Below are 26,218 nucleotides of genomic sequence, written 5' to 3'. Positions count from 1 at the left end.
TAACACCTGCATCTGGCTCTCGGCTCGGTACAGCCTGAGTCTGAATCGGGCTCTGAAACCTAGACATATTCAGCGCTGATATTCAATCGGAGTATAGACATTTTTAGGGACGTCACGTAGCAGTCGTTTTCACGCCGTTCGGCGTTCGCAGTGATCAACATACAAAGTGAACAAGCTTTTGAACAGAGTGCGAGCCGAGGTATAGTGAGCTCATTTTCTTCTCCCTCTGCTCCTCCCGTATCCTTTGACAAACACAAGCTAGGTCGATGTTGGGTTTACCACATCCTGGACGTCGCTCATACAGACGATCTGCTGACTGCTAGTAGGTCTTCACAAGGTCTGACAGGCTTTGACAGCTATTCTTGACCCGTAGTTCCATTACCCCCACTGATGATGCTGAAGATAAAGCCACCCCTCTTCCTATTCTCGACAAGTCCCATTGACTTTGATAAGTTGGTATCCTCGTGTCCACTATCGTGGAACCATCGTACGAGCCGCCCCTTGCATTCCCATATTGAAAACCCACCAAGCTTTTGAACCAAGAATGCACATTTGCGGATAATGACGCCACTTTCTGGCACCCCCGGCACCAAATTACAGCGACTTTTACGACAGCGCGGGATAGATCCTCACGGTCTCCGCCCCTTACAATGCTGGCGGTATACATTTGCGCTCGAGTATGAACTGAGTGAAGTATGTGCGTAGGTGGTGTTCAGCTGCCACTAATTGTGTAGGTCATGGGGACTTCAAGGATGCTTGCCATGCGGCAAAGCATCTTGGATAACCTAGTCATCTTTTCCTTTTGATGTGACATATGCTCCCTCTGCAGTCCAGCTATGGCCAGCACTTCGTCTAAGCAGCCAGTAAGCAGCCAGTAAACCCAGGGGGTAGTCTCTGAAATGTATATGTATCGGGGGACCCGGCAGGCTCAGCTCTTCAAGCATATCTGCTCGTGTCGCGTCCTAGAGCATCCGTCCAACCCCCGACCTTGCTCAACTTCGTCTTGACGCTCTCTTAGTCTCGTCCGAAAATGATAGCTCTATCCGCCCTCCTTACCGCCCTTTTCCTCTCTGTCACCCCCTCCTCTTCCTCAGCCCTCCCACGCCGCGTCGCCTCCGTCAACCCCGTCGTCAAAGGCACGCCTCAGGTGCTAGGCGTCGTCAACGACCCTACTCTCAACCGTGACTCGTGCGGATCGGCGCTGATCGGCGGGAGAGTCCTTTGGACGTGCCGCGACACACAGACTGTTGATTCCAGTGGTGTGAATGCCCTCCCCATCATTAGCACCACCGCAAGCTGGACCGATCTCAATGCCCAGGGACAGCCGTCGCTCAGTGGGAACACTTACTCCATGTACGGGAGCAACAATTTGCAGTCCACGTTCTACCCTTTGCAGGCAGACGAATGCAACGGCAACACGGCAGGATCCTGCAGCGACAACACGCGCTACGCCATCTGGCCGGACTCCTCACCGCTTGTCACTGACACCGCCGCCGATGGCACCGTCACGGCATACACCTGGATACGCAACGACCACATCAAGGCTGATCTGTCGGACCTGACACCCGACTGCGTCTCGTCGCTCTACAAGGTCGTCTACTCCACCTCCGCAGGACACGACGCACTTCCCACCGTCACCCTCGTCAACGAGAACTTCTGGACCGCCAGCGAGCAGCTGCCGTATGGTGCCTACGGCGGCTTCGTCGCCGACGGCACAGCCTATCTCTACGGCAAAGGGAGTTCGGGGACCGTTGGGCTCGCCAAGGTTCCTGTAGGAAGCATCGAGAATAAGAGCGCGTACCAGTTCTACGTGAACGGCGGGTGGACGTCGATGGCGCCGAGCCTCGGCGCGAGCGGCGTCAACATCCCCAACGTCTCCGCCGGCGGGCAGGGCACGTACTACTACTCCCCGCCCTGGAACAGCTACGTGTGGATTGGCCAGCCGGGCCTCAGCGTCTCCGCCGACTTCTTCATCACCACGAGCCCCAACCCCGAGGGCCCCTGGACACAGCCGACCAAGTTCTACTCGGGCGCTAACGGGAATGCGACGCTCGGCGCGTACACTTTGCAGGCACACACGTCGCTCGGCGGGTTCGAGAACGGTGCGAATGGCGTGTATCTTACGTACACGCACTGCGACCAGGTTGGCGACGTGGTTGTATTTGGGTTGTATATAGCACGCCGTTGATCAAGGTCAACTGGCAGTAGCAGTGCAGCTACATCAGAGGGTTTACTTGTTGTTCCTTGTTTTCAAAAATATCATATTAGCGTACGTCGAGCTGGGGTATTATGGCAAGCTCGTGTTAGATTTCTGTTGTATCCTGATCAAAATGTTTGACTGTAGAATACTCCGTTGCGTCATATGGTAGTACACATGTACGCTTATCGCTTGCCTAAGACTTTTCACATTGTCGGAAGAGAATTTTTATCTGATATCGCATGCTCCAGGAAACAGAGCACTAGACTGATCGCGTGCACGATAATGAGATGTGCTATGTACGCGTGCGTCCCGTTTACAAATGAATTTTCTATATATATATATATATTAAATTTACAAACATCATAAGCACCCGCGGTTGGGTGACTCCGCGCGTATTTTATCTCATGTTCAATACTCTCACAAGAAGACAGCTCAGGCTGTCGAACATCGACCTTCCCCCTATCATGCTAACTTACGCTTCATGCATTATCACGCGTTATGTCTATCTCCCTCCGAAACACACGATATCATAGACGACACCATCTTCGAATCATTTAAGCTTTAAAGACATATCTCCAGCGAGTCGAAGAAGAAGTTACATCTACTTCGCAATGCACATGGCATTCGAGCGCGTTGATTGGCGCTCCTTTGCCAAGACAAGCCTACATCGTCCACTCGGTTTCGCCTCTCACATGGGAAGATCTCTAATGAGGTGGCAGAGGCTCGTACTTCTCTTCAAGGTACTTGACCTCGTCCTCCGTCAGCTGGACATCCAGAGCGCCTACGGATGAGTCAGTGTATAGCTCTGAAGATCATGATAGCGTCCAACAAATGCTTACCTACGATGTCTTTGAGGTTTTCCAGCTTAGTCGAGCCTACGATGGGCGCGGTGACGCCTGGCTTGGACAGTAACCATGCTGTCGCGACCTGTGCCATGCTGATACCGCGTTTCTTGGAAATCTCTTCCACTCTGTTTGCATGCTTGTTAAGAGGTAGATGAATATAAGGAATGAAGGACATACCGGTTGATGATCTCCTCGTATGCGCCTCGGGTAAAGTACCCCAAGACCCTAAGAATATATTAGTCTCGGTGGGAACATGAACATCGTACTTGGAACCCACTTGTCCGTGTCTGCGCGCAGCGAGCTAGCGCCGACAGGCTTAGCCAGTAAGCCTCGCGAGAGAGGCGACCATGGAATAGCGCCGACACCAAACATCTTGAGCGTAGGCATCATCTCCCGCTCGTCTTCGCGGAAGAGGAGGCTGTAGTGGTTCTGCAGGGAGATGAAAGGAGTAAGCTTGTTCGTGATTGCGTAGTCTGGAATTATAACTGTCAGAATCGGTATTCCAGTCACCAGAAATGGGGCGCATACTCTGCATAGCGTGGACTAATAAGGGCTATTCAGTCAACAGATACAGATGTCGACAAAGTGTCGGAAACGTACACTGGTAGGCCTTGCAAGTGCTCATGCCAATGTAGCGGACCCAGCCTGCTTTCACCACGTCGTGGAGAGCATGCATCTATGGGGAGAATCTGGTCAGTTGACGTCACTCGATAGAAACTGGTTTAATATACCGTCTCTTCGATGGGCGTCTCTTCGTCCCAGGCATGGCCTACAACAACTTGACCATAAAAACGCATCACCAAGCACGAAAAAGCAACGTACACTGTAGGACGTCAATATAGTCGAGGCCAAGTCGCTCGAGACTTTGCTTGACAGAGTCGAAGATGTGCTGTAGGCAACGGATAAGCAAACACGAGCGTGTAGCGTTACCGAAAATCAAGTGTACCTTTCTGCTAAGGCCCTTTTGATTGACATAGTCGTGCGTCAGGCTCCAGTCTTTTGAGGTTTCGCCGAATCCTCGAGCCATCGTGTAATATAACTGGAGAATTGGGCATATGCGCTAAGTTCGTAATCGCAACGCGATGAGCGCACCTTGGTCATAACCACAATCTCCTCACGTGGAAGCTTATGCTTCTTAATCGCATTGCCTAGAATGGTCTCAGAAAGTCCATTCGAGTATACCTATGGAGGCGGAGACGACATGTTTAGCCTAACCAGCTTATACCAAGATGCAAATCGTCCAACTCACGTTTGCGGTGTCAAAAGTTTGAATGCCCAGGTCATAGCTGGACATGTGTTCAGTCGCTGATCAGATGCCAGCTAGACGACCGTGACTCACGCTTCCTTGATATGCGCGATGCCTTCCTCCTCACCAAGCACCCAGCCCTGCCACTCCTTCGATCCATACTGCATCGTGCCCAGGATAATGCGGGAAATCTTGAGGCCGGAGTTTCCCAAGCGGACTAGAGTAGGCAAACGCCACGATTTAGGGATGAAGACAGCGAGGAGGACTTGAGCTCACCATAGGGCATCTTCTTCACGGTAGCGGTCATGTTAATAGACGGATGGCTAGAGGTGTCGGTGGGAGTTATGAATGGATAAGAGGGCCGACGTCAATGCTCGCATCTCTTTGTCCTTTATACGTTCCTGTTGAGTTGAGGCTGGCTCCACCTTAACGATGACGATAAAACTTACTCGTAACCAGCTGTCCCTTACTGCCAGCTGAGAAAGTTGGCGAGGGCATTTAGGGTGTGGTGGCTGTTCGAAATGCTGATGGTGGCCGCGGTGATGCTCGATATATTCCCCGTATTCGATCCATAAGGTGAGTAACGATAGATGAATGCCGCAGCCATCGGGCAATCGCGCCCATGTTCAGCGCTGTTCAGGACGTTGAGGGTGGTTGGGGAGCGGCGATGACGAGCGGATCGGAGAATGAACCCGAAGGGCTGACAAACTGTTGCCTTATTTGTGATATCCCCTCGGCCTTGCCTCGGCCAGACTTCTCTATGTCCGGCTTTCACGGACAGCTCATTTTCTGACTGACGAAGAGCGAAGAGGGTCGAGAAAATGCTAGGAAAAAAATCAAATCCAAGACGTAAGTACAGTAGATAAATCATTGCGTCAATACGCTTCAGATATTTTAGTAGCACCCTTTGATGATGTTGAAAGCTCGTTCAAAGTTCTGACTCGGACGCGCACATTGATAGCTTTCATGGCATATATTTCAGCCAAGTACGTACAACACATGCTTATCGAACACACGATTCATTGTAAAGGTAAACTCCCGGAATGTCCACAAAATCAGATGCATGAACCGAACCAAATTGTCACTCTGACTTGAGTGTTTTGACTGCGTACCGCAAAGTTTCCCGGCGAAGACGAGGAATCTCTGCGTGTCGGGTGAAGACAATGTCAATAGGTCGAAGGCTAGATAGGTCAAGCGAAAGGAACTAACACTCTTCGCGCTTGTTGTAGCCGAAACCGTTGCCATGTCCAAAGCCGTTGCCAAACTCGTTCTGTTAAGCGCCAGTTAGTGTGATGATGACGCGTATGAATCGTAAAACTCACAAAGCCCTTGCCGCCATCGAAGCCACCGTCAAAGCCTTTGTTAAACCCGCCGTCGAATCCCTTGTTAAACCCGCCGTCTAAACCTTTGTTGCCGAAACCCTTGTTGCCGAAACCCTTGTCGCCGAAACCCTTGTTGCCGAAACCTTCGCCCTTCCCAAACCCACCATCGAAGCCACCGAAGCCCAGCTCATCACCGCCGCGTTTGTTGATGAAACCTTTGTTGAAGCCCTTTCCAAAGCCTCCATCAAAGCCCTTCCCAAACTCGTCAAAGCCTCCATCGAAGCCGCCGAAGCCAAGCTCATCACCACCTCGCTTGTTGACGAAACCTTTGTTGAAGCCTCCGCCTTTGTCGCCGAAGCCGCCAAAGCCGCCATCGAAGCCCTTGTTGCCGAAGCCTTCAAAGCCTTTGTTGAACCCTCCATCAAACCCGCCGAAGCCGAGCTCGTCGCCGCCACGCTTGTTGAAGCCTTTCTTACCGCCACCGCCACCACCGAAGAAGTCGGTGTTGACTTTGGCGTTCTCTTGCTTGTTCTTGAGCTTCGCCTGGTTCGCCTTCTCGTTGTTCTCAGCGGCCTTGTCTTTAGCGTTGGCCTGGTCGATGACCTTGACGTTCGTGTTCTGCTTGTCCTTGTTGAACTTCTCGTTGTTGTTCTAGCGGTGGTGAACAAAAAGGAGTCAGCGATGCGGGAAAAACAAAAGCGAGTTAGCGTACCAGGTTCTCGGCGAACTTGTTCGCCTTCTTCTTGTCCGCGTTCTCGGCGTTTATGTCGTTCTTTTGAGGGGACTGTCAGCTATATTCGAGCTTGAGGTAGGGGGGGACATACATCGAATCCTCCGAAGCCGCCCTTCCCATCGCCGCCGCGCTTGTTGAAGCCCTTTCCGAAGCCGCCCAACCCTTTCCCGCCGCCGAAGCCACCGAAACCGTTGCCGAACGCGTTGTTGAAGTTGAACGCGTTCTTGTTTTCCTTCTCGAGGTTGTCGTTCTTCAAGTTCTTGTTGTTGTTCTTGAGTGCGTTCTCCTTGTCCTTGTTCTGGTCCAGGGCGATGACCTTGTTCTTGTTGAACGCCTTGTCCTTGACCGCGTTGTTCTTCTTGAACTATATGGACGTCGTTAGCTCATACTTAGCGTACTGGGCCCACCCGAAGGTACTCACGTCAGCGGCGTTCAATTCCTGTACAAACGTGATCAGCTTAGACGCGTGGTTCTAGGTGTGTAATGCTTACTTTGACCTTGTCGTTGAGCTTGGCGTCATTGTTGAAGGCGCCGATTCCGCCTTTTCCGTCTCCGCCACTAATCACCGATGAGAGATGCCTTGGACCGAGTGGAACGATGAATGCTTACCGAGCGACGAGAGCGTCGGAGGGGGGAATGGCCGTGGCGATGACGGAGTTGGAGAGCGCAACAGCGATTGCGATAGCGGAGGCTGAGATGAACTTCATGATGAGGATGGTTTGGCAGGGATTTCGAGTGTCGAGTGTGGCTTTGGAAGTGATAGAGAAGCTTGGTGAGGCTGGTCCGATGTCGAAGTAAAGAGAAACAGTCCCACTTTTATAACCATATCTAGAGGAGACGTTGAGAGAGGAGGAATGTGCGTCCTCGAGGTGAGCGTAGCCTCGAGGCCAGTCTCGAAATCGCCAAGGTCGCTGTTCGTGAAGGTATCGCTCCTCTGTAAACCTCTACTTGCATTTAGAAAGAGTCTTGGGCTTGTAGTTCGAGAGTGCAGAGGCTCGGCGCCGTTATTCATTAGACTGACTCAATTGGGCTTAAAGGAGGCTCTCCGAGGCGGGAAAAAGACATGTGAGCTAAACCCCCCGATGCGGGCTAACCACCGTCTAGCGCCAACCATAGCGATCTTCGTAATCATCCCTTAAGAGGGGAGTAAGCAGAAAAGGGTCATCGGTTGTGAAACGCTCTCAATTATTTTCGCCGACTTGGCAGAGTAGCGGAAAGGAAAGAGGGGCATACCTTGGAGGGCTCATGGCGTAAGAGACGACCCTAGATCGTTCAGCTCTACGCCAAACTTCTCTTAAGCCGTTCATATTGTGTCCTTGTCAGGGTAGGGTATCTTTAAGCGCCAAGAAGCCCATTGAATTGAGAGCTCAGGTGATAGTTTGTGTGCGGTGCTGAAACTCGAATCTAGGAGGGAACATGGTGTCGTCAGCATTTCGTCAGGAGTCGTTTCACCGTTGGATCGAATCTAGTATAGCAGCTGACATTTCCTATGCCTGTGTTATCATAGAAAGGTGTAGTAAGAAAGCGGTGAGTTCAACGATGTTCGCTGCGCGACCTAAGGACGACGCGACTATGGCGGAACGCGGTCAAGCAACTGTTGTTTGTGCCTGTTGCCCACCTTGCCAAACCGGGATGTAGTCGGAAAATGCGGGCCGCCAGGATCCCAGACTCTCCTGCTCACTTCCAACCTTGCTTTCTCGCCGATGACAATCCATCACGAAACGACTACCAATTTATTTGAAAACTACAACCTCTAAGGCTACCTTCAGTCCTTGCTGCGCCCTTACACACGCTGGACTAGGGAGGGTCGGAACGAGCCTCGAGGAAGGCACGATGTAGTAGTTTAGGGCCGGCATGGCCAGCGCAGGCAGTACATAGAGTGTTCGCAGCGTGCTCGTAGCTACTCATCCCAGCTATACGAGGTGTCTCGTCGTCGTCTTCTCCAGGAGTATCCACTCCAACGCCGCTACCGATATGCCCCTTGCGCCCAGAAAGGCGTCGCGACCGTCGGATGTGGCCAATGATAGGTGTTCCCTCCGAACTGACCCGATGGCAAGGATTGTTGGGACTGGTGTATCGCGTTCCGCAGAGAATCGCGCTCGGCTTTCAAGCTCTTTTTCCTCGTCTCCAACCTTTCCACCCTCGCCTCCAAGTCCGCGCATCTCTCCTTCGCCTCGCCGTACGCCCGATTGCGGTTAGCGAGATCGTTGCTGAGCTGCGTGACCTGCCCGCTGAGAGAGGTCCTGTTGTAATCCAACGTGTTGTGGGAACGTCTCCAAATCTCGATGTGCTCTGCGTGATCCTTGGCCTTCGTTTCCATCTCCGCGACGAGGCCGTTGATCCTCTGGTTGTATGCGTCTCGCTCCGAAGTAACCGTATCCTTCTCCTGCGTCAGGACCCTGTTGCGATCTGCGAGAGCTTCGCAATGTTCTTTAGAGCTCTGATACGCGGCTTCGTTCTTCTCTAGGCTGTCCGCAAGCTTCGAGACGTCGACGTTGAGAGTGTCCACCTGAGACGCAAGCGAGTCCCGTTCGTAGTTGAGCGCGGTGTTATGAGACCGCAACGTCGTACACTGTCGCCGAGTCCTTTCGAGCACCTCGGACTTTTCGTTGAGCTGGGCTGTGAGCTGAGTGACAGAGACGTTGGCTGATGCGAGCGCCTTCTTCGTCTCAACAACCTTGACGTTTTCGGCATGTAGAGTATCGCAGCGTTGGCCGAAGGCGTCCCGTTCAAGAGCAAGTTGATTCTCGAGTCGCTTTTTCTCGGCTAGGAGCGTTCCGTTATCCTGACCTAGACGCAGGCACTCGCCCTTGAGCCTGCCCAAGCGCCCTCTGAGCCCAAGATCCGACCTCCGCGCACTAGCGTCGTCCACGAGCTGACCGAGTTCATGATGGAGTGTATGCGCCCCAGTTTCTAGCGGCTCCTGTTTCCGCGTGAAGTCCGCGTTCCGTGCCTCGAGCGCGTCACAGTGTTCTCCAGAGTCACGAATCGCCTGAGACCACTCTCGTACATCCACCTCCAGCGCCTCAACTTTGCCCTGAAGCCCTTCTCTCTCTGTTGTAAGCGCAGCCTTCTCCCGACCCAGTATCGCGTTGGTCTTCTCCAGCAGAGCACAGCGTTCTCTGAGACCCTCTAGTTTCCGCGCCTCCGCGTACAGAATGTTGCTGAATCCGCTTGATAGGCTGATCAGATCTGACTCGCTGTGTACGTCTTCGTCGGACTCGAATGAGGCCCCTTGATGTAGCATTTCTTCTACCTCGTCTCGTACACTGGCCATGGGGGCGGTGGGAGAGGGCTGTCTAGGATAAACGAGCTTGAGAATCGCGGACATGGGTGAGCGAGCGAACAGATAGACACGCGTCGGGCTGAGGGTGACGTTACTGCATTCCAATGAGTTTGCGTGTCACCCTGTCCCGGGAGAGAAGTCTTTTGCCCATTCACATCGTTTTACGTTTACCCTTACAGAGTATATAATTATGCACCACGTAGTAACCCATGCAGCCCAGCACGCAAGCGATCCTCTCGCGTTCCCTGCTCCAAGGACTGCCGAGACATTCGCACCGCCCGCTCTAGCTTCGTACTCTGCTCCTTCAGGCCTCCGATCTCCGTTAGCATGTCGGAGGACCATACTAGGGCGTCTCCAAGCTTTCGGTCGCGATCCGCCAGGTCTTTTTGGAGTTGAGCGACCTCACCAGCGAGCGAGTCTTTATCGGATGCCAATCCATTGTAGGCATCTCTCCATTTATCAACAAGCTTTGCATGGTTATCGTCGTTGGTCTTCATCTTGGTCGAAAGCTTGGCAATTCGTTTGTCGGCTACATCGAGCTCGTGGGCGACGCGGCGGTTCTCTGCCGACAAACCTTTGCTGTGTTCCTTCAAAGCGGCATAACGCCCTTGATAATCCCCAAGCATGTTCTTTGTCTTCTTCAGCTCTGCTGCGAGCTCCGATAAGTTGGTGGCGAGCACAGCATTGCGAGAAGTGAGTGCATCTCTCTCTCGAACAATGTCGTTATTATGAGACTGCAAAGCAGAGGAGCGCTCGCGAGACTGTTCGAGTGCCTGGGAAGTTGCGTTGAGCTGAGCTGAGAGCTGCTCGTTGGCTGATATGAGCGTCTTCTCGGCGACGACAAGCCTGTCGTTTTCAGCCTGCAGCTGGCCACAACGCTGTCCGAAGGCATCACGCTCCAGCGCGAGCTGACTTCCGAGCTTCTCCTTCGCAGCAACGAGAGCTTCGTTGTTTTCGGAAAGATGTTGGACGTCATTAGCGAGCTCGCGTAAGCGACCTCTGAACCCAGCAAGGTTTGACTCTCCTAACTCAGCGCGCTCGGTCGCCTGAGCGACCTCGCCCCTAAGCGTAGCCATCCCAGCCACGAGCAACTCTTGCTTTTGAACGAGGTCCGCGTTCTGAGCACTGAGCGCGTCGCAGTGCTCGCGGCAATCGCAAGATGCCACAGGCTTCTGACTCAGTTGATCTTCCAGCGTCTCCACCCTGCCCTCGAGCTCATCTCTCTTCACCACAAGCTCATCTTTCTCCTGGCACAGGCGTGCATTGACCTGCTCTAATTCGTTGCAGCGCTTCCGAAGTTCTGCTACGTCCGCGTCCTCGGTAGTTAGAAGCTCGCTGAACCCGCTTTCCAGGCTGATGACGTCGTCCGAGTCTTCCTCGTGTTGCACTAAGTCTTGAGTCAAGGCTTCAAGCTCTACTTCAATTGGCGCGTCGTTTGTTGGGGCAGTAGGACAGACATCGTGTATGAAGTAGTGATTTGGGCTGAGAGAGGTGGATGTGGAGGAACGTAGACGATGGAGATGCTTTGTCGACGCGTTTAGTTCGTGGGAACTTCACGTCAGGTTAGCACTGAATTACTTGGAAAACATCTGAACATCTTGACTACCTCTCTTTTGCCTCTCTTCGTCGTCTACTCTCCGAGTTCAGCTGAAAACGATCTATAGTAATTCTGATGACAGATCCTGTAATCGAATTTCTACCGTGCAATCAATGCGAGAGCAGCCGTGGATAGGGGCGAACATGCGTTGCTGCCTGCTGTTGCCAGTGTGGGAGACATCGAAGGGTTGGGTCAGCTTAAGCTTGCTCGACTCTTGTCAAGTTCCTCGTTATACGAAACGAAGTCAAAAAGTATTACATGACAGCATCAATTGCCCGCCCTTGCACTGGGACGCCCGCACATCACAAAACCCAGGGGAGATCAATAATCAAGCGCCCGACGGTGGACAACCGTGGATGGAGGTCAAGTGGCCTGATTAACGAGAGGAACCGTACCCGAACTGGGAAGGCCAGCTGCGAATAAATAGGGCTTCCGAACTTATTTCGCTTGCAGAACAAAGGATGAGACGGAGAGGTGTAACAACGAGGTAGTTTGTGGGCGTCCGCCGGGTGCTATAGTTCCACCCTTTTGTTGCTTTGTCGTAATTAATTAATTAATTGCTCAGGGCGTGGCTAAGAAGCGCCCGTATAGCCACGCTTGTGCTCCTCCATCAGCATCTTGTAGGTCCTTATTTCCCGCAGTGTCCAGGAAACAACAAGCTCGCTTGACAGCCCTACCGACGGCGTCGCTTCCCCTTTGTCTTTTGCATCTCTTATTCACTCTTCAGTGTGCGTTCGCAGCGGCCTTTGCCTGAATGACCACCCAAAAGCAGTTCGCGAAGACCTGAAGGCACCGCTAGTGTGGTTGCTGTGTAGAAAGGTTTCTTATCCGAGCATTCTGACGCCTTGAGAGCCTATCGTGGCCATAGGCGGTGACATCCTGGGCGCTAATAGCGCTAAACGCGTAACTGTGCTGTGAGCACTGTTGTACTTCTTCCCTCCTGCCTCTCTAAGGCATCTCTTGTAGGGTCTCCGCCGCGCCGATGTATATAACGTTCAGCTTTAGCATGCCTCAGATCCCCACATCCCTCTCCCTTTCCGCTCGCGGGCCTATCTTTCGCCTTTACCCTCCATCTTCTCCTCTCTCGTAGCCCCGTCCCATCATGAGCAGGTTCTCATCCCACCACCAATTCGCGTCACCCTCGTCGTCTCCGTCGTCTCCACCTTCCTCTGTATCCTCCTCTCCGTTCACCCCAGCGGGAAACTTTGACGACTACCGCCACACGCCCCCATCCCGGCCCACATCGCAGCCCGCTGCTGCTTACGAAGGCCAACCCCAGCCTCAGGGACGCCACTTCCAATGGGAGTCTGCCGGCCCAGTGGAGCTCGAGGTGTGGGACGGGGGACCTGGAGGCGAGACGTGCATGACCATCCGCGAGCACATTCCGATGCTGAACCCGGACATGTGCGACCATTGCTACTACGCCGACTTCGAGTACTGCATACACGTGGAGCCCCTGACGATGCTGAAGGAGTCGACAATGTTTCTCAACAGGCCGTCATCGGAAGGCGAAGAGGACGAGAGCAGGTTTTCTGTGGCCGACACACCGAGGATAGAGCAGTTCTCCCCATATCCCCCGCCACCACCTCCCATGGTCTTTGTCGACGCACCCCACGTTCCTTCCTCGCAGCAAGTGCCATTGTCTCCTATGCACACAGCCGCTTCTCTTGCCGCGTCCCACTCCGGTAGTCCAGTCGAGGAGATCTTTACCCACCAGACGCAGCCTTGGACACATGTATCGTCGACCGGACTTCCACCGTGCAGTTCACCTCCCCCGACGCCTCGTCTCGCGCCGTGGGAACTTGCTGGTGCCGAGAATTCCCTGCATCTCAACGCGAACCCGGTGCAAGACGCTCCTCAAGGTCCTGCACCCACAGCTTCGCCTCGTCTACCACGCTACCTCGCTCTACGCTCTCCTGCAGCATCACCCAAGCCTGCATCTCCTCGCCAGCTTCCCCGCACGCACTCTCCGTCCCCTTCGCTGAAGTCGTCAGTGTCAACGCTATCGCCTAATGTTGGACCGCTCCCCTCATGCAAGCCTCCAGCTTCACCTCTCCCGACCTCCTATCCGCTTCCTCCTTCGCCTTCGCCTTCACCCAGGCCCGCATCGCTACCCCTCGGCACCAATGCCAAGACCGCCACCCCATCGCCCGCAAAGGAGCCGCCGACGCGCAGCAACACGCAGAGCACGTCGCTCTCTGCCCTTACAATCCTTGCCACACCCGCCGAGTCGCGTAGGCGCTCCCGGGCGAGCTCGGATTCGAACGTGGTGCGTGACGATACCGACCTGCGGCGCATGCTCGGCATCCAGCGCCGGTCGTACGCTCATGCCCACGACGCGCCGGGGGCAGAGGGCGGGGACAGCAACAACAGCGCCGACTCACGGCGGGAACGCGAGCAGGTGAAGATCAACGTCGTTCCGCCCTCCGACGACCCCAGTGGCGGCAGTGCTCAGGGCGATGGCTCGCTGAAGAACTCTGAGATCAGCTCCTCAGACATGCTCAGAGTCGACGTCAACTTCCGCTCCTCGAGCCCGCACATTCGCTCGCGCAAGCATGTCACCCTTGTCTCACCCACGTCGACATCGTCGACTCCGCTTTCGGGGGTGACCGCTCTGCCTAACCCTTTCTCCCCAATGTGCGGTGGCAACCTGGCCATCTCGCCCGCATCGGCTGCGTCGAACACGGTCGTGGGCAGCGACGACGGGTACGAGAGCGCTGGGCTGCGGCGGGCTCGCAAGCACGATAACGGAGGTGATGCACGGAGGAGCACCCCGAAGGCGCCTGTTCGCGAGGACGCCACAGCCCCCTCTCCGTCCCGAGACTCCCCACCCAGTCTGAGGCCGATCCCCAGGCGCTCAAGCCTCTTCGCCACCGACGAAGAACCCCATCGCCCCGACGCGCCCGCGTCGAGCGTCTCAGCATGGCTCGCGAGCCACTCCGACGAGGCATACGAAGAGAGCGAGCTCAGCTTCGGAGGCTCGTCCGCCGCCCCGTCCTCGCCCGCCACGCGCTTTCTGCAGCCCGAGATCGGGTTCGACGAGTGGCTCGCCGCGCATTCGCCCGGTGTCTCGCCGGCGCCGGCGCTTGTGGATCTGGACGCTGCGAGTCCGGCGCCTAGGCGGGCGAAGGTCTCGTCCAGCGAGTGCGAGTGGGAGGAAGAGGGCGCTGGGAGGATTATGCGGAAGCTGGCGATGGAGCGGCAGCGGTGTGAGATCGCGGTGCGTGAGTGTCGGTTGGTGGTTGAGAAAGAGCGTGGGGTGCGTGTGGCTTTGTTTTTGTTTGAGGTTTGTGCTGATGGTCTTTGTTTTATTTTGCTCAGAAACTTGCTGAGTGTGCTGTGCTCGCGAGCGTTATCCGACGCGACGTCTCGCAAGCGTATGCACACCTCGATAAGGCATTATCGACTGCTCTTGAGGCACTCGACTACGATCTTGTGCTCATGGGTCATCACCAGGAGAGGCGTTGGGCAAACGAGTTTGTTGATGTCTTGTGCTCGATGCGAAGGTACGTTAGCTCCTTTTACCTGTTAACTAATTATTGATTCAAATGCTCTTCTAGATCTGTTGCCCGTACTATGGCACACATAGATGAGATACCACGCGCGGATCATATTGTCGCACACACAGCTAAGATCACCGATCTCGCATCGCAGCTCGAGTCGCGGAGCGACAAGGTCAAGGTTGGTGTTCCCTTCCGCTACCTTTTGTTTCGATTCTTTTACTAACGCTTCATTCGTTATAACAGCGCTCTGTCAACAGCGTAAAGCTCTTCCAGCTGAAGACGCAGCTCCGTGAGGAGCAGGACACCTTGCAGCGCACGATGCGGCGCGAGCAAGCGCGGCGCGAGGCGTTCGATGCCGAAACACGCAAAGAGAAGCTGGCGCAGAAGGAGAAGATACGGCGGTACGAGGCGCTTTCGGACGCTACCCATAGGCGTGCGCCCTCAGCGCCGTGAATTTTAATCAGGAGCGGGGAGGATGGAGGTATAGATTCTTTTAGTGTTGGTTTGATGTTGATGTTTAAGGTATCATAACTTCCGCTTTGGTTTATGGGACGTATATTACGAATTCTGACGTAGGTTTACTCGGTCACGATTAGTTCATGTTTGTACGGCTGTGTTACGATACCCTACGATACCCTCGATGACGATGCTGTTTTGCCGAAGATATTCGGTCCGTTCCTGTTCGAGGGCTTCCATCGTCCCGATATCCCAACAAGATGCACCCAACTTACAAGTGGTATCAATCAAGTAGCCGCTAAAAAGTTCATATCGCACACATCGACCGATATCCAGCGCACCCAGAGGCGAGCAGTGATAAAGCACACTTACCGTTATTCGTTTGGTTCTGTTTGGCTAGTGAACTACGCTACGAATCCGGCGTATGAACATTAGTAACTAGTAATTAAGGCAATGATTTGTCTAATTACGCGTGATGACAGCATATCGCCTATAATGCGCAGAGACATGCCCTTAGGCCGGCTGGTCTCTTGAACACCTTGAGCCTCTTCAGTCACAAACCCTCGGACGCTACTTAGTTCCTCTAGTAGCTTGCCTGAATTTTGCACACGTGGTTGACCCTGTATTAGTAATTTGTTAACCATGATGTCCTTCTCCATATTGGAAAAATGTTAATCTCACTCGAGCGTCATGAATCGAACTGTACGATCGAACGCCGAGGTTAGAGCCAAGAGTCGACTCCGAGTCAATACGATGCCACAAGGCAGATAGTTACATCAATTTCACTACTGGCGCCGCCGGGAAATGCCGCGGCCGCTGGTTCCACATCTGATACTGATCGCTTTATTCGCTTCCACACGTCAGCCAAAGTTACATCGCCACTGTTACTTCTTGTGATTTCTTCCATTCCATATGCTGTGCGTAATTGATAGAATCGAAGATCAAGGTCAAAGTTCCTGCACGTGAATTTACCCTAATCTGAATCAATCGCATTTTCTTGGGTGTGACTTCTGTTGGATTCTACGGTAGTATTCGCGGACAGTATCATCTGCCTGAGATAACCTGTCAATTTTCGGTAAGAGGAACCAGGGAATGTCGACTTTGCTGTGAATCTTCTTCCGATTTTCAATGATGGCGTATCAGAGTGGTTTTTTTTGTACAGACGGGCGATAATCATGCTTAGCTGTCCGTGGGTTTCTGATACCATGTATGTCAGCTCCGGCCTCCAGGGCATCCTAAAGTTACCGGACCTCAGGGTAGTGATCGTTGTATGAATTAGCGAAGTCCGTAAGACCGCGGTTCGCTTGGGTAAAATCAAACGCAGTTCCAATTGTCTGGAATCATATTAGCGGAACGGGGCCTTTGAAGCATTCGCTGGAGTCGCTAGAAGGATGTGTTAGTGGGACGAGAAATCGGATCAAGGCAATTTGGTACGCGACTCGGACGATGAGAGATAGGAATGTAGGTGGACAAGTTTAAGAGAGTAAATTCCAGTTTGATGTTAGCTTTGATGTGCTGTCCATGTAATGGTAGATATCACGCGACGGTACTAGTCATTCATGTCAAAAGCTGACTGTGATTTCCATCGTCGATAACGTTCGATGATACTTCAATCGGTTCCTCAGAATCTGCAAATTGGCTTCGAATGATGCTCGCCTGAGACTGACAGCAACAAATAAGTCTTTAATCTTTGTAAAGGATGTTAATCAACATATCTAATTCCATCAATCTATAGCTTCTCTGCCCTTATTCACTCTGGCATCCCACTTTGAGACGTTTCAAAAGAGCCAATCCGAGTCTTCAGCCCAACCCTCCACCTGATTACCCGAGAATGCTGATTAATGAGAGTGTAGTCAGTAGGAACTGATATCAAGCACAAAGCTCAGGCTCACGATAGCTATCAGTTCTGCCTTGTATGACTGCGGCTTGCGAAACGGTGACCGAGAGTACCAATGCCAAGGATACATATGCCTGAAGACGCTCCTTGACGTTGAAGAACATGATGAATGTGACTGGTGCAGCACAATGCGTTTGATGTTTGGTAGGCGTTAATGTTCTCGTCGAACGATCAAGTGCATGCAGTCTTTATAGGGCACAGGAAACCGTTAAAGGGGCCCGAAAAACTGATTCACACTACTAGGGTGGAGTGCCACGATGAAGTTGTGTCATGAGTACATAATGTATACCGGAAACCAGATTCGAAGGCTGATATGTATAGCCATGAACATGTCCTTCGATTAGCTGATCCCTTGGGGGTTGTTGTGAAGCCTGTTGGCTATTCAAATATTCAAGCTTCGAGGTCAGGTGGTCTCACGGTATCTCTGCAAGGGCGACTGTCTTGCCAAAGTTACCAGTTTCTACTCGACACATCAGAAAGGGACCTGTGAATCGAAGGGTATGCACTGCAACCTAAAAGTAAACTCTGATGGTCCATCCAGAGAGAACTGCCATCCAAAAGGAATCGAGGGGAGAGGCATAGTTGCATGTTGATACTCCTCGGTACGCGTGAGACCCGGGAGCTCAAGCGCTCAAGGTCAAGCTTGAGGATATGCCTCCGGATGTGAACAGTGGCAGTGGAAAATGATGGTATGATCTGCACTAGTTCGGAGAATCTTTCTCAAGAAGCGGCTGAATTAGAGCGCATCAAGTCGTTCGGCATTGCCATGTTAGCCGTGGGATAAGAATGATGTCTTTCACAACTTGTTGCAGTGCATGTATAGGTTGTTTCGTCGGGTGGAGAAGATGCTACGTGTATATGAGGTTTCGGACACTGCCGACTCGAGTCAGCATTTTCCCAATTTCATCTCGAACCACGGACAGGTTTCAGCGAGGAAACCAATTTGCATGCTCCCGTCAGGTTTTCACTGAGTCAAGTTCATCAAGTGGTTCCTTTATTGTAAGCTACTGATTATATTCGCCTACGTTGCGTGACCGTACCGTGGTTTAGATATGTAAGAAACTACTGAGAACGTTGTAAAACTTTTCTTCTTCTTCGAGCCACGGAAAGTGAGCTGACTCCGCAAACTGTACCCATTTCACTTTCTGGATGTGCCTGAAGTACGGCTCAACTGCGACATCCTGGACCTTATCGTACCAACCGTTGGTGATCAAGGTAGGAACCGAGATATTGTGCAGTTCGTCAACGACGTTGTGGTTCTCCAATACCCCTGTCACCTCATAGTCGGACGGTCCAAGCCTACGAGCGGACGCATTAGAAAGAATTCATACGCGAAACAGAAACGTACATGACATGAGCCACAGTGGGATCCTCTCTCACGCTTTTCATCGTCTTCGCAATCACCTCGGGCGTTTCATCTAATCTGCATAGGAACTTCTTGACAAAAGCCATGTGCCCCTCCTTGTAATCAGGGCTATCAGAGCGCTTGTGTTTATGTCGTCCGATAACGTCTCGAGCCGTTGCTGGAAGGGTAGCGACGAGTCGATCTAGGCTACTGTTGAAGAGGCCTATGTGCGCAGGCGATGAGATCAAAACCAGGCTCTTCAGACCCGCTGGCTTCCTCACAGCGAATGATGTTGCCAGGATCCCGCCCCACGAGTGGCCGATGATGTTGTAACCATCCTGTATACCAAGGTGGTTTATCAAAGTATTGAGTTCATCCATAAATAAATGAATGGTCCAGAAACTCTCATCCTCCTTGGTATTTCTGTCAGGCAAGTGGGTGGAGTTACCGCAGCCCAGCTGGTCGTAGATGACCGCCGAAGACGATAAACGAGTGGCGAGTGTTTGCGCAATGGGCTCAACATAGTAGTGAGGATAGCCGGGTCCACCGTGCAAGATGATGGTGGGAGTGCGGGAGTGGTCGGCAAGATCGCCATAAATTTTGTACCATGTCTGACAGCGCTTCCCCACAGATGGGACGTCGAAATCCATGGTTCCCTCGGTAATACGGACTGTGGCCATGCTTTCTGTGTTTCAGCCTACGTGTCAAGGTAAGCACAATACTGGTCTTGAGCAAAAAATGGTAGTGAGGTTGAACATTACCTTACGATAAGGAAATTGCCTGAAAGAAACTGTTGTAAGGACTTCACGTACAAACAACGTACATGTTGATGCTTATATCACGACTATTTCTCACGCGCCATTCCTAGCTTAACATCAACAAACCGAACCCAAGCTCCAGTTCGAGAAATGCCCAAGCTGCGATCATATAGTATCAAAGCTGATAATTGTTAATGACGACAATCTGTCATTGCGGCAAACGATCTTGTTAGGGACCCACGCACAGTTTTGTGACGTGAGATGTTGAATGAAACCGTCATGCGTCCACACCCGTTTGAGGAACATCTACATTTGTATCAGATAGCGATACCATGGGCTACATGCTCAGCGCTCAGCGAGAATATCAGAGTTCATAGAAGGACAGCCCTTCGGACCTTATTTCCCGTGAGTAAGGGTTCTGGATCATTTGATGGAACTGCCCTGGATCAGCGCGATTCAGCGCTCGCACTCAGCGCTGAGCGCTGAAGCCATAAGATTCTCACTGGTCCTTGATGCGCCCACAGAGAATAGCACCATGATGCGCCCGCAGAGAATAGTACCATGACCTTGTGGTAAAGAGGAGTTTCATGCCGAGGTTCGCCTTTCCACGTTCGAATTCGTATCCAACACTCCCTGTGAACATCACGAGTTTCACAGCAACATCGAAGCAGTTTGTTTCCACTTCTAGAGCTGCTATGATTATATAGTCTCACGGCCTTCATTTATGACGTACCACAGCAATTGAGCGTGGTGGCGCTTTGATAGACCCATACGACAACTGTTGTTTTTGAACTCTGAAGGGTCCGAGCGGGCGAATACTGAGCTGAAATGCAGACAGGAATATGGTTTCGGCTTTCAAACTAGCAGCCTTCCTTCGAAGGGATTCTCCGCACACACCCGCTCGCAATGCACGCGTTTAGTAAGTGTGTGAGAAGGCTGCAATCGTAATCAAATGGTGTAATTGCGCTAGTTCTGAAATAAGAGTTTGAAAATACGTATACTGAAAGTGTAAGAGCGTTTTGAAACATGGGCTCTGTCGCCACGCATGAGAGCGTATTTATTTCGTTGATCCATTGGAATCGGCTTCCATTGAGTATGTCCGAGTTCTAGTTTTTCCGTGGGCTGTTATGCTAATGCATCGTATGCGTAATTAATACATGAGATAAAGCGTCGTCCGCTGTGGTAGGCGCGAGTGGCAATGCACCTGTTTGTGAAGCTAAGTACTGCCGTAAGCTCACGCTCCGTCACCGGGACGGTAATGAAATTATATCGATCACTCCCAAGCAGAATGCATAGCACACAATTGTCGGCGTGTGATGTGCGATAGTGGGAACAAGTGTATCAGCGCTTTTCACGATCTAATGCCGCATTTCATAATCTCTTCTGCTTCTCTTCTCTCGCGACATTTTTTGTACTCGCTCTGCTCTCCGTCACCAACCGAGTTTTTCTTTATTTACTTCTCCGCCTCTCCGCGTCATCCAAGCTGTAGACGAGAAGGCGCTACACTATAATCCTACACATCACAGCGTTTCTAAATAGACACGGCGTCCGTCAACCTCTGTAACAGACGAGCGTATTGTATCCGCTGGCATATGGGGGTAAAACTCCAAACCCTTTGGTGCTCCGCGCTCTGTCAGATGGATGGAATTGTAATACGTCTCCGACGAGAACGCTGTCCCTAACTGCACGCGGTACACAATCATCAGAGGCGATATAATCTAGTAAATCAACATTCAGTTAATGTCAGGCAAATGGAGGAGACGTGAGCAGCTACTAACCACGATCTGGCCCAAAAGAGGCATCAACACGCCGTCCAGAACGTTATTTAGACCAAGGGCTACAACCAGAAAGACATCCGTAACAGTAAACAGTGCCGCGCTTTCGATTAGCATGGCACTGATAGATACGTAATTATTGAGAGAGGCTGCAGCCTTCATTCCTTTGAGCGTACTGCGGTAGTACAAGAGTCTTCCGGAGATCGCAAGGGTCGTGCACGCGTTGAAGAATGCTGACAGGGTGAATGTAACCATCGTGAGGTGGGCTGAATCGCCGAAGTATGGGTTGTTGGCGGGCTGAACTATGTTGACTATCAAAAGACACCCGACGACTTGTGCCTAGTTGAGCGCGACACCTTCTAGAAGTAATAGTCGGGGAAGAAAACTCACTGACTGTTGCCAGAAACGTCAAGGCGGGGACGATCATCATCAGCTTGTTATGGTTCCATATGATGGAAAACCTGTATAGCTGCTACGGCCTAAGCTTTATAAACGTCGACGGTAAATGCAGCAACGCACCAAAAGTGCGTCGGAAAACCACATGGCAATGATATAGACTACATTCCCTGCCAGAGCTATTCTTTCCTTCCCCAAATTCTCATTGCTGAATGCGTAGGGGCCTCCAGGATAGTTAGCCTCTTCAACGAAGAGGATCTCGCACCATCGCCAGTTCAGTGCCGTTCCAGCAGTACTAAGTGAAAACATTATAACGATATAGCAGAGGTTGAACCAGTTCATGCGGCGTTTAGAAGGCCGTGAAAGAATCATGTGAGTGGTCTGTACGAACAAGACCACAATAGCACCTTGGCGGGGAGAGTCAATACTTCGCCATCGAGAGCTGATCTTCTCCGACTGCTCACCGTATCCGATGCAATTGACAAGAAATCCCGCAAGAAGGGCACGCTCGTCAAAGTTGGCGCTAGCCATGAGGAGTCGTTCAACGAAATGGAAAAGTCGAAACGGAAGAGACAGGAGTGCCCGTAACTTATAGTAGTGAGTTGGATTACTTGATGTACTGCTTGCTTGATAAATTCATCGGTTGTTATCACAAATCAGAGCATGAGACCGCGTGATCGTCTAAATCTGGGGAAAACACTGACCATCAGCTAAGCTCCGTGTTCTCACATGGCTGTCAGATCATTTATTCTTAGAGTTTGATGAATGTGGCGAAGTCAAGACGCGAATTTATCCATGAAAATCGACATTTCTTCTCCGAGCTGAACGGTGGAGTAGGGAGGGTCGGACCGAGCCTTGAGGCCTGAGAAAGGCGTGACGATGCAGTAGTTTAGAGCCGGCATGGCCAGTGTAGGCAGTACGTAGCGTTTTTGCGCGTGTTCGCAGCTACTCATCCCTGCTATACGAGTAATCCCGTCGTCGTCGTCTCCAGGACTGACCGTCCCAACGACAGTTAAACTGAAGGCCAAGCGCGTCTGGGAAGGTAACAGAGAGGAAGTGCATGACCGGGCGTTACATTTGATAGCCGCTTCTAGGTTGTTTCAAAATAACTGGTGACAAAGCGCCGCTGGTGGCCTCCGTATATCCTCTCGAGAGCAACTTGTGATTATAACAGGTTGGGCTTTCGTTGGCCTGTCGGCCTCCGACGCCAAAGCGCAGCTTGATTTGAGACAGTACTTCCCAGGATATATAAATAGGTAATCCTGTGAACATATCAATATGACATCTTGCGTAGTAGCTAAGTAGTCGAACACCCAATCGTCCGATTTGTGAGATTCAAATACACCTTTCACTTGTGAGGGACTCAGAGGCACAACTTCTTGGGATTCACTCTAAGGCATTCAGAGATCTTCGAGGAGGCGGCTTGGGCTTTGTTCTACGTAGTAGAGCAACGTGTCTTCGTCGCTTATAAGACTGAGCCCTTAGTTGAACTTTCGTGCATGTTGCATATTGCCAAACATGATTCCTATTGGTGACGCACGTCACGCATTATCTTGACTTATAAAGAACTTCCACAATGAGGTAGCAGGCTCCCCGCACATACAACTTACTTGAACATTAAAATACTAAGTACTCGGGCAGGAAGTTCTGTCATAAAATTTTGTGATAATTCGTGGTAGTATTAGTAGTATCATATGCTACTTTAAGCGATGGTACAAGCCCGATCGTATCCGCTGCACTTTCCTTCAATACTGTCCACCCGAGCCTCATCCACGAAAAGCCAGTCTGCTAGTGATGGATCAGGCCCGTCCTCAACACGTCCGAGAGGGGAGTTTAATAGCACCCTGCGTCCCAGTTCGCGCACCTCCGCATCAAACACTACCCGCACTTCAGGCCGAAACACCAAGCACGTCGTCGACCCTCCAAAGTGAAACATGCCCAGCTCCTGGCCTTTGCGCACCTCGTCCCCCTCCTTCACCGTCACCTCGCACGTCGACACCTCCGCCATCCCAACCGCCATGAAACACATCAGCCCAACTGGTTCTCGCGCCTGGATGAACACCAGCGCCCGGGTCGCGACTGCTGTGAGGAACGCCTGCTCTTCCGACGCCGTGGACGCCGGCCCACCGGCGCGCTCATAGCCGAAAGCAGGGTTCTCAGCGTAGTATGTCCCCGGGACGTGCAGCACGCGTACAATCCGCCCGTTGACGGGACTGTGGTACCGATGGTAGTCCAGCGTGTCAACATAGGCTTGGTACACCGTCCCGCCGACGAACTGCTCCGCGAGGTCGGGTATTTGGTCGGCGGCGAGCATATGGTATAGCGAGTATCGGCGTTGTTTGAGCCAGAATTGGTCGAGGGCTTTGACGCTATACGAGATGTTGTATGTAGTCGATTCACTCGGACTGACAATTTGCGCGTCATCGTCCCCTCGTGTTAATGGGCGCACACCGTCGCGAAAGCGCCGAGTGAAGAAGTCGTCGAAGGACGTGAAGCCAGAATGCGGGGCGTCCGGGTCGCACATAAAGGTGTCGATGAAGTCGGGTGTGCGCTGCATCGCTGCGGGGCCGAACCACCCGTTAGGGGCTGTCGTGAGGTGCTCTCGGGAGTCAGGGGACTGGAGGAGCTCTGCCCAGACATCGAACATCGCTTTAAATTGATTGTTCACTTTGACGTTTGTGAATGCAGCCGAGCCGGCAGCTGTGCCCATGGGCCAACAGAGAACAGCGTTGATGGGGAAACCGACCCAGTGGTGGTCTTCCCACTCGCATGTCGTTTGTATGATGTGATTGAAGAGGCTGAGCAGCGTCATGTAGTCCTTGACCTGTGACCAGAGTGTAGGTAAGTATTCCCTTAATATACTGGTGCTGTGTCGTACCTGAGGCTTGCCTGACGGATCATTGCAGTACGGAGGTTTCTCCGGGATCTGCTCGAACATCATGTGGAAGAGCATGTACAGCTCCGGGTCGCCCTCTATCACTCCCCGAAAGTCTTTGATGGCGGGATGCCAGTCGTCAGGGTGGATAACATCGCTAGCTCTGATCTTCTTGCTCAACCAAGAACTGAGGACCTTTTGGTTTGGCGCAGGCATCCCTCGCGCCGTGGAGACCATATCGTGACTGCTAATGCCTGGATGGGACATGTAAAGGGAGCTAGTGAGTTCAAGAGGGCTTAACGGTTAGCCTCGGGGCTGACAAAAGGGAGGTTAAGGTCGAGAGCACAGACACGGCTTGCCATCGTTCACCATGTTGAATGAACGTCATCCAATCACCGCTGTTCGCTTCCGCGTTGAGACCAGCCCGCTGCGGTCCATTGAACGGGGAAAGGTGGGCCCTCGCTCCAAGGGCGCGATGGAACGATGCCGTATACTGGATAGCAGCGAGCTTGTGAAGTCGAGTACTTTCAAGCTGTCGCGTCAAGGCATCGAAGTCAACATCGAAAGTAAGAACCAAGTGTCGGCTTGTCATGGCAGCGCTTAAGCGTGGGAAAGTCGCTACCGCGCGGTCCGCGCCCAAGATACGGCCCACCTACACCATACCAGAAGACTGAAGTACTGAAGTACTGAAGTCTGGCGTGCGCGAAGCTTGCATTGAAGGTTTTTGCCTCGACGATTCGCATGAAAGCTATGCGTACCTCAATGATTATTGGTCTGATTCTCGCACCAGAGTCACGGTGTCCCAGTGGGATCACGTCTGCAAGTCGCCATCCCTCGAGTTCTGGACTCGTGTGCTCATCGACGCACGCAAGCAACAATTTCATTAACATATTGTACCCCGAGCCACGCACCTGTTGTTCAAAAGCTTCCCTCGCCCCAGGCTAAAACACCAAACACATCGTTGACCCTCCCAAATGAAACATGCCCAACTCCTCCAGTGCCCCTTTCCCTTGGGCACATTGTGCCCCTCCTTGACCGACACCTCACACATCTTTCCGCCATTCCCACAGCCATAAGATTCATACTCCTAATAGACGTAGGGAGACAATGTCCAACGCATGGATGTCGATGGAAGGGGACCGAGAAATAAGCGCCCAGAAGGTGGCGATGCACAGATTGTGGGAAGCGGCCACCGGCCCGCAGGTAAATGCCGGCCCGAATCGTCCTCGTTTACGCCACGACGGGTGGCACCGGGATCCCGGTGGACCTACAATCATCCATCCTCCGTCTGAGTCTCGGCCATCCTTTTGATTCGAGGGGGAGAATCTGGGCTATGGGAGGACCCGTGAATATAGGCACCGAGGCCTGGTGGACCTCGGCGACAACCCGGTGCGTACATAGGGGCTAATTACCGATCACGTGATGCTCGCTGGTGCGTACATACCACCAGGCCTTTTGCAGATAGGGGCTGAGTCGGTGCGTACATGCTACCAGGCATACAAAGAGGTAGAGGAATATCAGGTATGTAAGTAAGTTGAAAATACTGTATTGCATTTAAGTCAGTGTATATATAAACCTTCCAACATATACCAAGAACTTGCGTAGATTCTGAGCAATACACTAAGCATCTGTTGGAGATCTTGGCAAGTTACTACCTCAAGCCTGATGTTTTACACCCCCCGGACGTTCAGTTTGGTCAATCTCGGTATTGAAGGGCTAGGTAAGGAAAGTGCGATAGTCGTCATTTCAATATAACATACAATATAAGTTTGGTAAGTTACTCGGAGAAGCCTATCAGCAACTTGCTGCCGCTTACATGCATCGAATGCTTTGCCTGCCGGTTCGTACGCTTCTTTCCAGCGTAAGTTGATGTACAAGCCCAAACCCAACCTCGTATAGCCTTCTCGTCTACGTGATGAGAATGTAGGGACCTCTTCATCCTGCGGGCAACTTGCGCGTGTGTTTGGTTTGCACCCGAAAGTGT

The 26,218-nt window shown here is 52.2% G+C and overlaps 9 protein-coding genes across 9 annotated transcripts; 3 read left to right on the top strand and 6 right to left on the bottom strand.

Moving 5' to 3' along the window:
- Window positions 1-1,150: 1,150 nt before the first annotated feature.
- On the top strand, window positions 1,151-2,077 carry CONPUDRAFT_16453 (uncharacterized protein; the record flags this gene model as incomplete). Its single annotated transcript, XM_007770758.1, has 1 exon — window positions 1,151-2,077. A coding segment is annotated over one exon (927 nt), but the record flags the coding sequence as incomplete, so codon positions are not given.
- Window positions 2,078-2,710: 633 nt separating this feature from the next.
- CONPUDRAFT_166116 (Aldo keto reductase) lies at window positions 2,711-4,804 on the bottom strand. Its single transcript, XM_007771358.1, has 14 exons — window positions 4,741-4,804; window positions 4,568-4,680; window positions 4,385-4,508; window positions 4,295-4,331; window positions 4,138-4,227; window positions 3,992-4,084; window positions 3,868-3,934; window positions 3,777-3,814; window positions 3,646-3,721; window positions 3,574-3,588; window positions 3,323-3,518; window positions 3,223-3,270; window positions 3,040-3,170; window positions 2,711-2,981 (listed from the first exon to the last, which is right to left on the bottom strand). The coding sequence occupies exons 2-14, from the start codon at window positions 4,596-4,598 to the stop codon at window positions 2,905-2,907; spliced, it is 1,023 nt and encodes a 340-aa protein (XP_007769548.1). The 5' UTR covers window positions 4,599-4,680; window positions 4,741-4,804; the 3' UTR covers window positions 2,711-2,904.
- Window positions 4,805-6,600: 1,796 nt separating this feature from the next.
- Window positions 6,601-7,884, bottom strand: CONPUDRAFT_137745 (uncharacterized protein; the record flags this gene model as incomplete). The annotated part of the gene is made up of 6 exons (XM_007771357.1): window positions 7,580-7,884; window positions 7,161-7,480; window positions 6,956-7,094; window positions 6,838-6,904; window positions 6,768-6,785; window positions 6,601-6,710 (listed from the first exon to the last, which is right to left on the bottom strand). Coding segments are annotated over exons 3-6 (291 nt in total), but the record flags the coding sequence as incomplete, so codon positions are not given.
- A 329-nt stretch (window positions 7,885-8,213) lies between these two features.
- CONPUDRAFT_144651 (uncharacterized protein) lies at window positions 8,214-11,409 on the bottom strand (the record flags this gene model as incomplete). Its single annotated transcript, XM_007771356.1, has 3 exons — window positions 8,214-9,726; window positions 9,840-11,114; window positions 11,333-11,409. The coding sequence occupies 3 exons, from the start codon at window positions 11,407-11,409 to the stop codon at window positions 8,313-8,315; spliced, it is 2,766 nt and encodes a 921-aa protein (XP_007769546.1). The 3' UTR covers window positions 8,214-8,312.
- Window positions 11,410-12,331: 922 nt separating this feature from the next.
- Window positions 12,332-15,370, top strand: CONPUDRAFT_144650 (uncharacterized protein; the record flags this gene model as incomplete). The annotated part of the gene is made up of 4 exons (XM_007771355.1): window positions 12,332-14,449; window positions 14,551-14,735; window positions 14,790-14,910; window positions 14,976-15,370. The coding sequence occupies 4 exons, from the start codon at window positions 12,332-12,334 to the stop codon at window positions 15,183-15,185; spliced, it is 2,634 nt and encodes an 877-aa protein (XP_007769545.1). The 3' UTR covers window positions 15,186-15,370.
- Window positions 15,371-18,131: 2,761 nt separating this feature from the next.
- On the bottom strand, window positions 18,132-19,110 carry CONPUDRAFT_90773 (proline iminopeptidase; the record flags this gene model as incomplete). The annotated part of the gene is made up of 2 exons (XM_007771354.1): window positions 18,132-18,384; window positions 18,434-19,110. The coding sequence occupies 2 exons, from the start codon at window positions 19,108-19,110 to the stop codon at window positions 18,132-18,134; spliced, it is 930 nt and encodes a 309-aa protein (XP_007769544.1).
- Window positions 19,111-20,708: 1,598 nt separating this feature from the next.
- On the bottom strand, window positions 20,709-21,731 carry CONPUDRAFT_57557 (uncharacterized protein; the record flags this gene model as incomplete). The annotated part of the gene is made up of 4 exons (XM_007770861.1): window positions 20,709-20,906; window positions 20,967-21,295; window positions 21,354-21,432; window positions 21,483-21,731. The coding sequence occupies 4 exons, from the start codon at window positions 21,729-21,731 to the stop codon at window positions 20,709-20,711; spliced, it is 855 nt and encodes a 284-aa protein (XP_007769051.1).
- A 1,330-nt stretch (window positions 21,732-23,061) lies between these two features.
- On the bottom strand, window positions 23,062-24,450 carry CONPUDRAFT_57480 (uncharacterized protein; the record flags this gene model as incomplete). Its single annotated transcript, XM_007770853.1, has 2 exons — window positions 23,062-24,183; window positions 24,238-24,450. 2 exons carry the CDS (start codon window positions 24,448-24,450, stop codon window positions 23,062-23,064), a joined length of 1,335 nt encoding a protein of 444 aa, XP_007769043.1.
- A 154-nt stretch (window positions 24,451-24,604) lies between these two features.
- On the top strand, window positions 24,605-24,908 carry CONPUDRAFT_154661 (uncharacterized protein; the record flags this gene model as incomplete). Its single annotated transcript, XM_007771353.1, has 2 exons — window positions 24,605-24,800; window positions 24,850-24,908. The coding sequence occupies 2 exons, from the start codon at window positions 24,605-24,607 to the stop codon at window positions 24,906-24,908; spliced, it is 255 nt and encodes an 84-aa protein (XP_007769543.1).
- Window positions 24,909-26,218: the final 1,310 nt, after the last annotated feature.

Source organism: Coniophora puteana (genome assembly GCF_000271625.1).
Source record: "Coniophora puteana RWD-64-598 SS2 unplaced genomic scaffold CONPUscaffold_7, whole genome shotgun sequence".
Taxonomy (NCBI): Eukaryota; Fungi; Basidiomycota; class Agaricomycetes; order Boletales; family Coniophoraceae; genus Coniophora; species Coniophora puteana.
This window is presented reverse-complemented; position numbering and strand designations above follow the sequence as displayed.

Excerpts from the sequence above, each read along its gene's own strand:
- CONPUDRAFT_166116 (XM_007771358.1), bottom strand. The coding sequence starts at position 4,598 with ATGACCGCTACCGTGAAGAAGATGCCCTATG. Across the intron at positions 3,171-3,222 it reads TACGAGGAGATCATCAACCG|AGTGGAAGAGATTTCCAAGA; the intron begins GTATGTCCTTCA and ends GCATGCAAACAG. Across the intron at positions 2,982-3,039 it reads AAACCTCAAAGACATCGTAG|GCGCTCTGGATGTCCAGCTG; the intron begins GTAAGCATTTGT and ends ACTCATCCGTAG.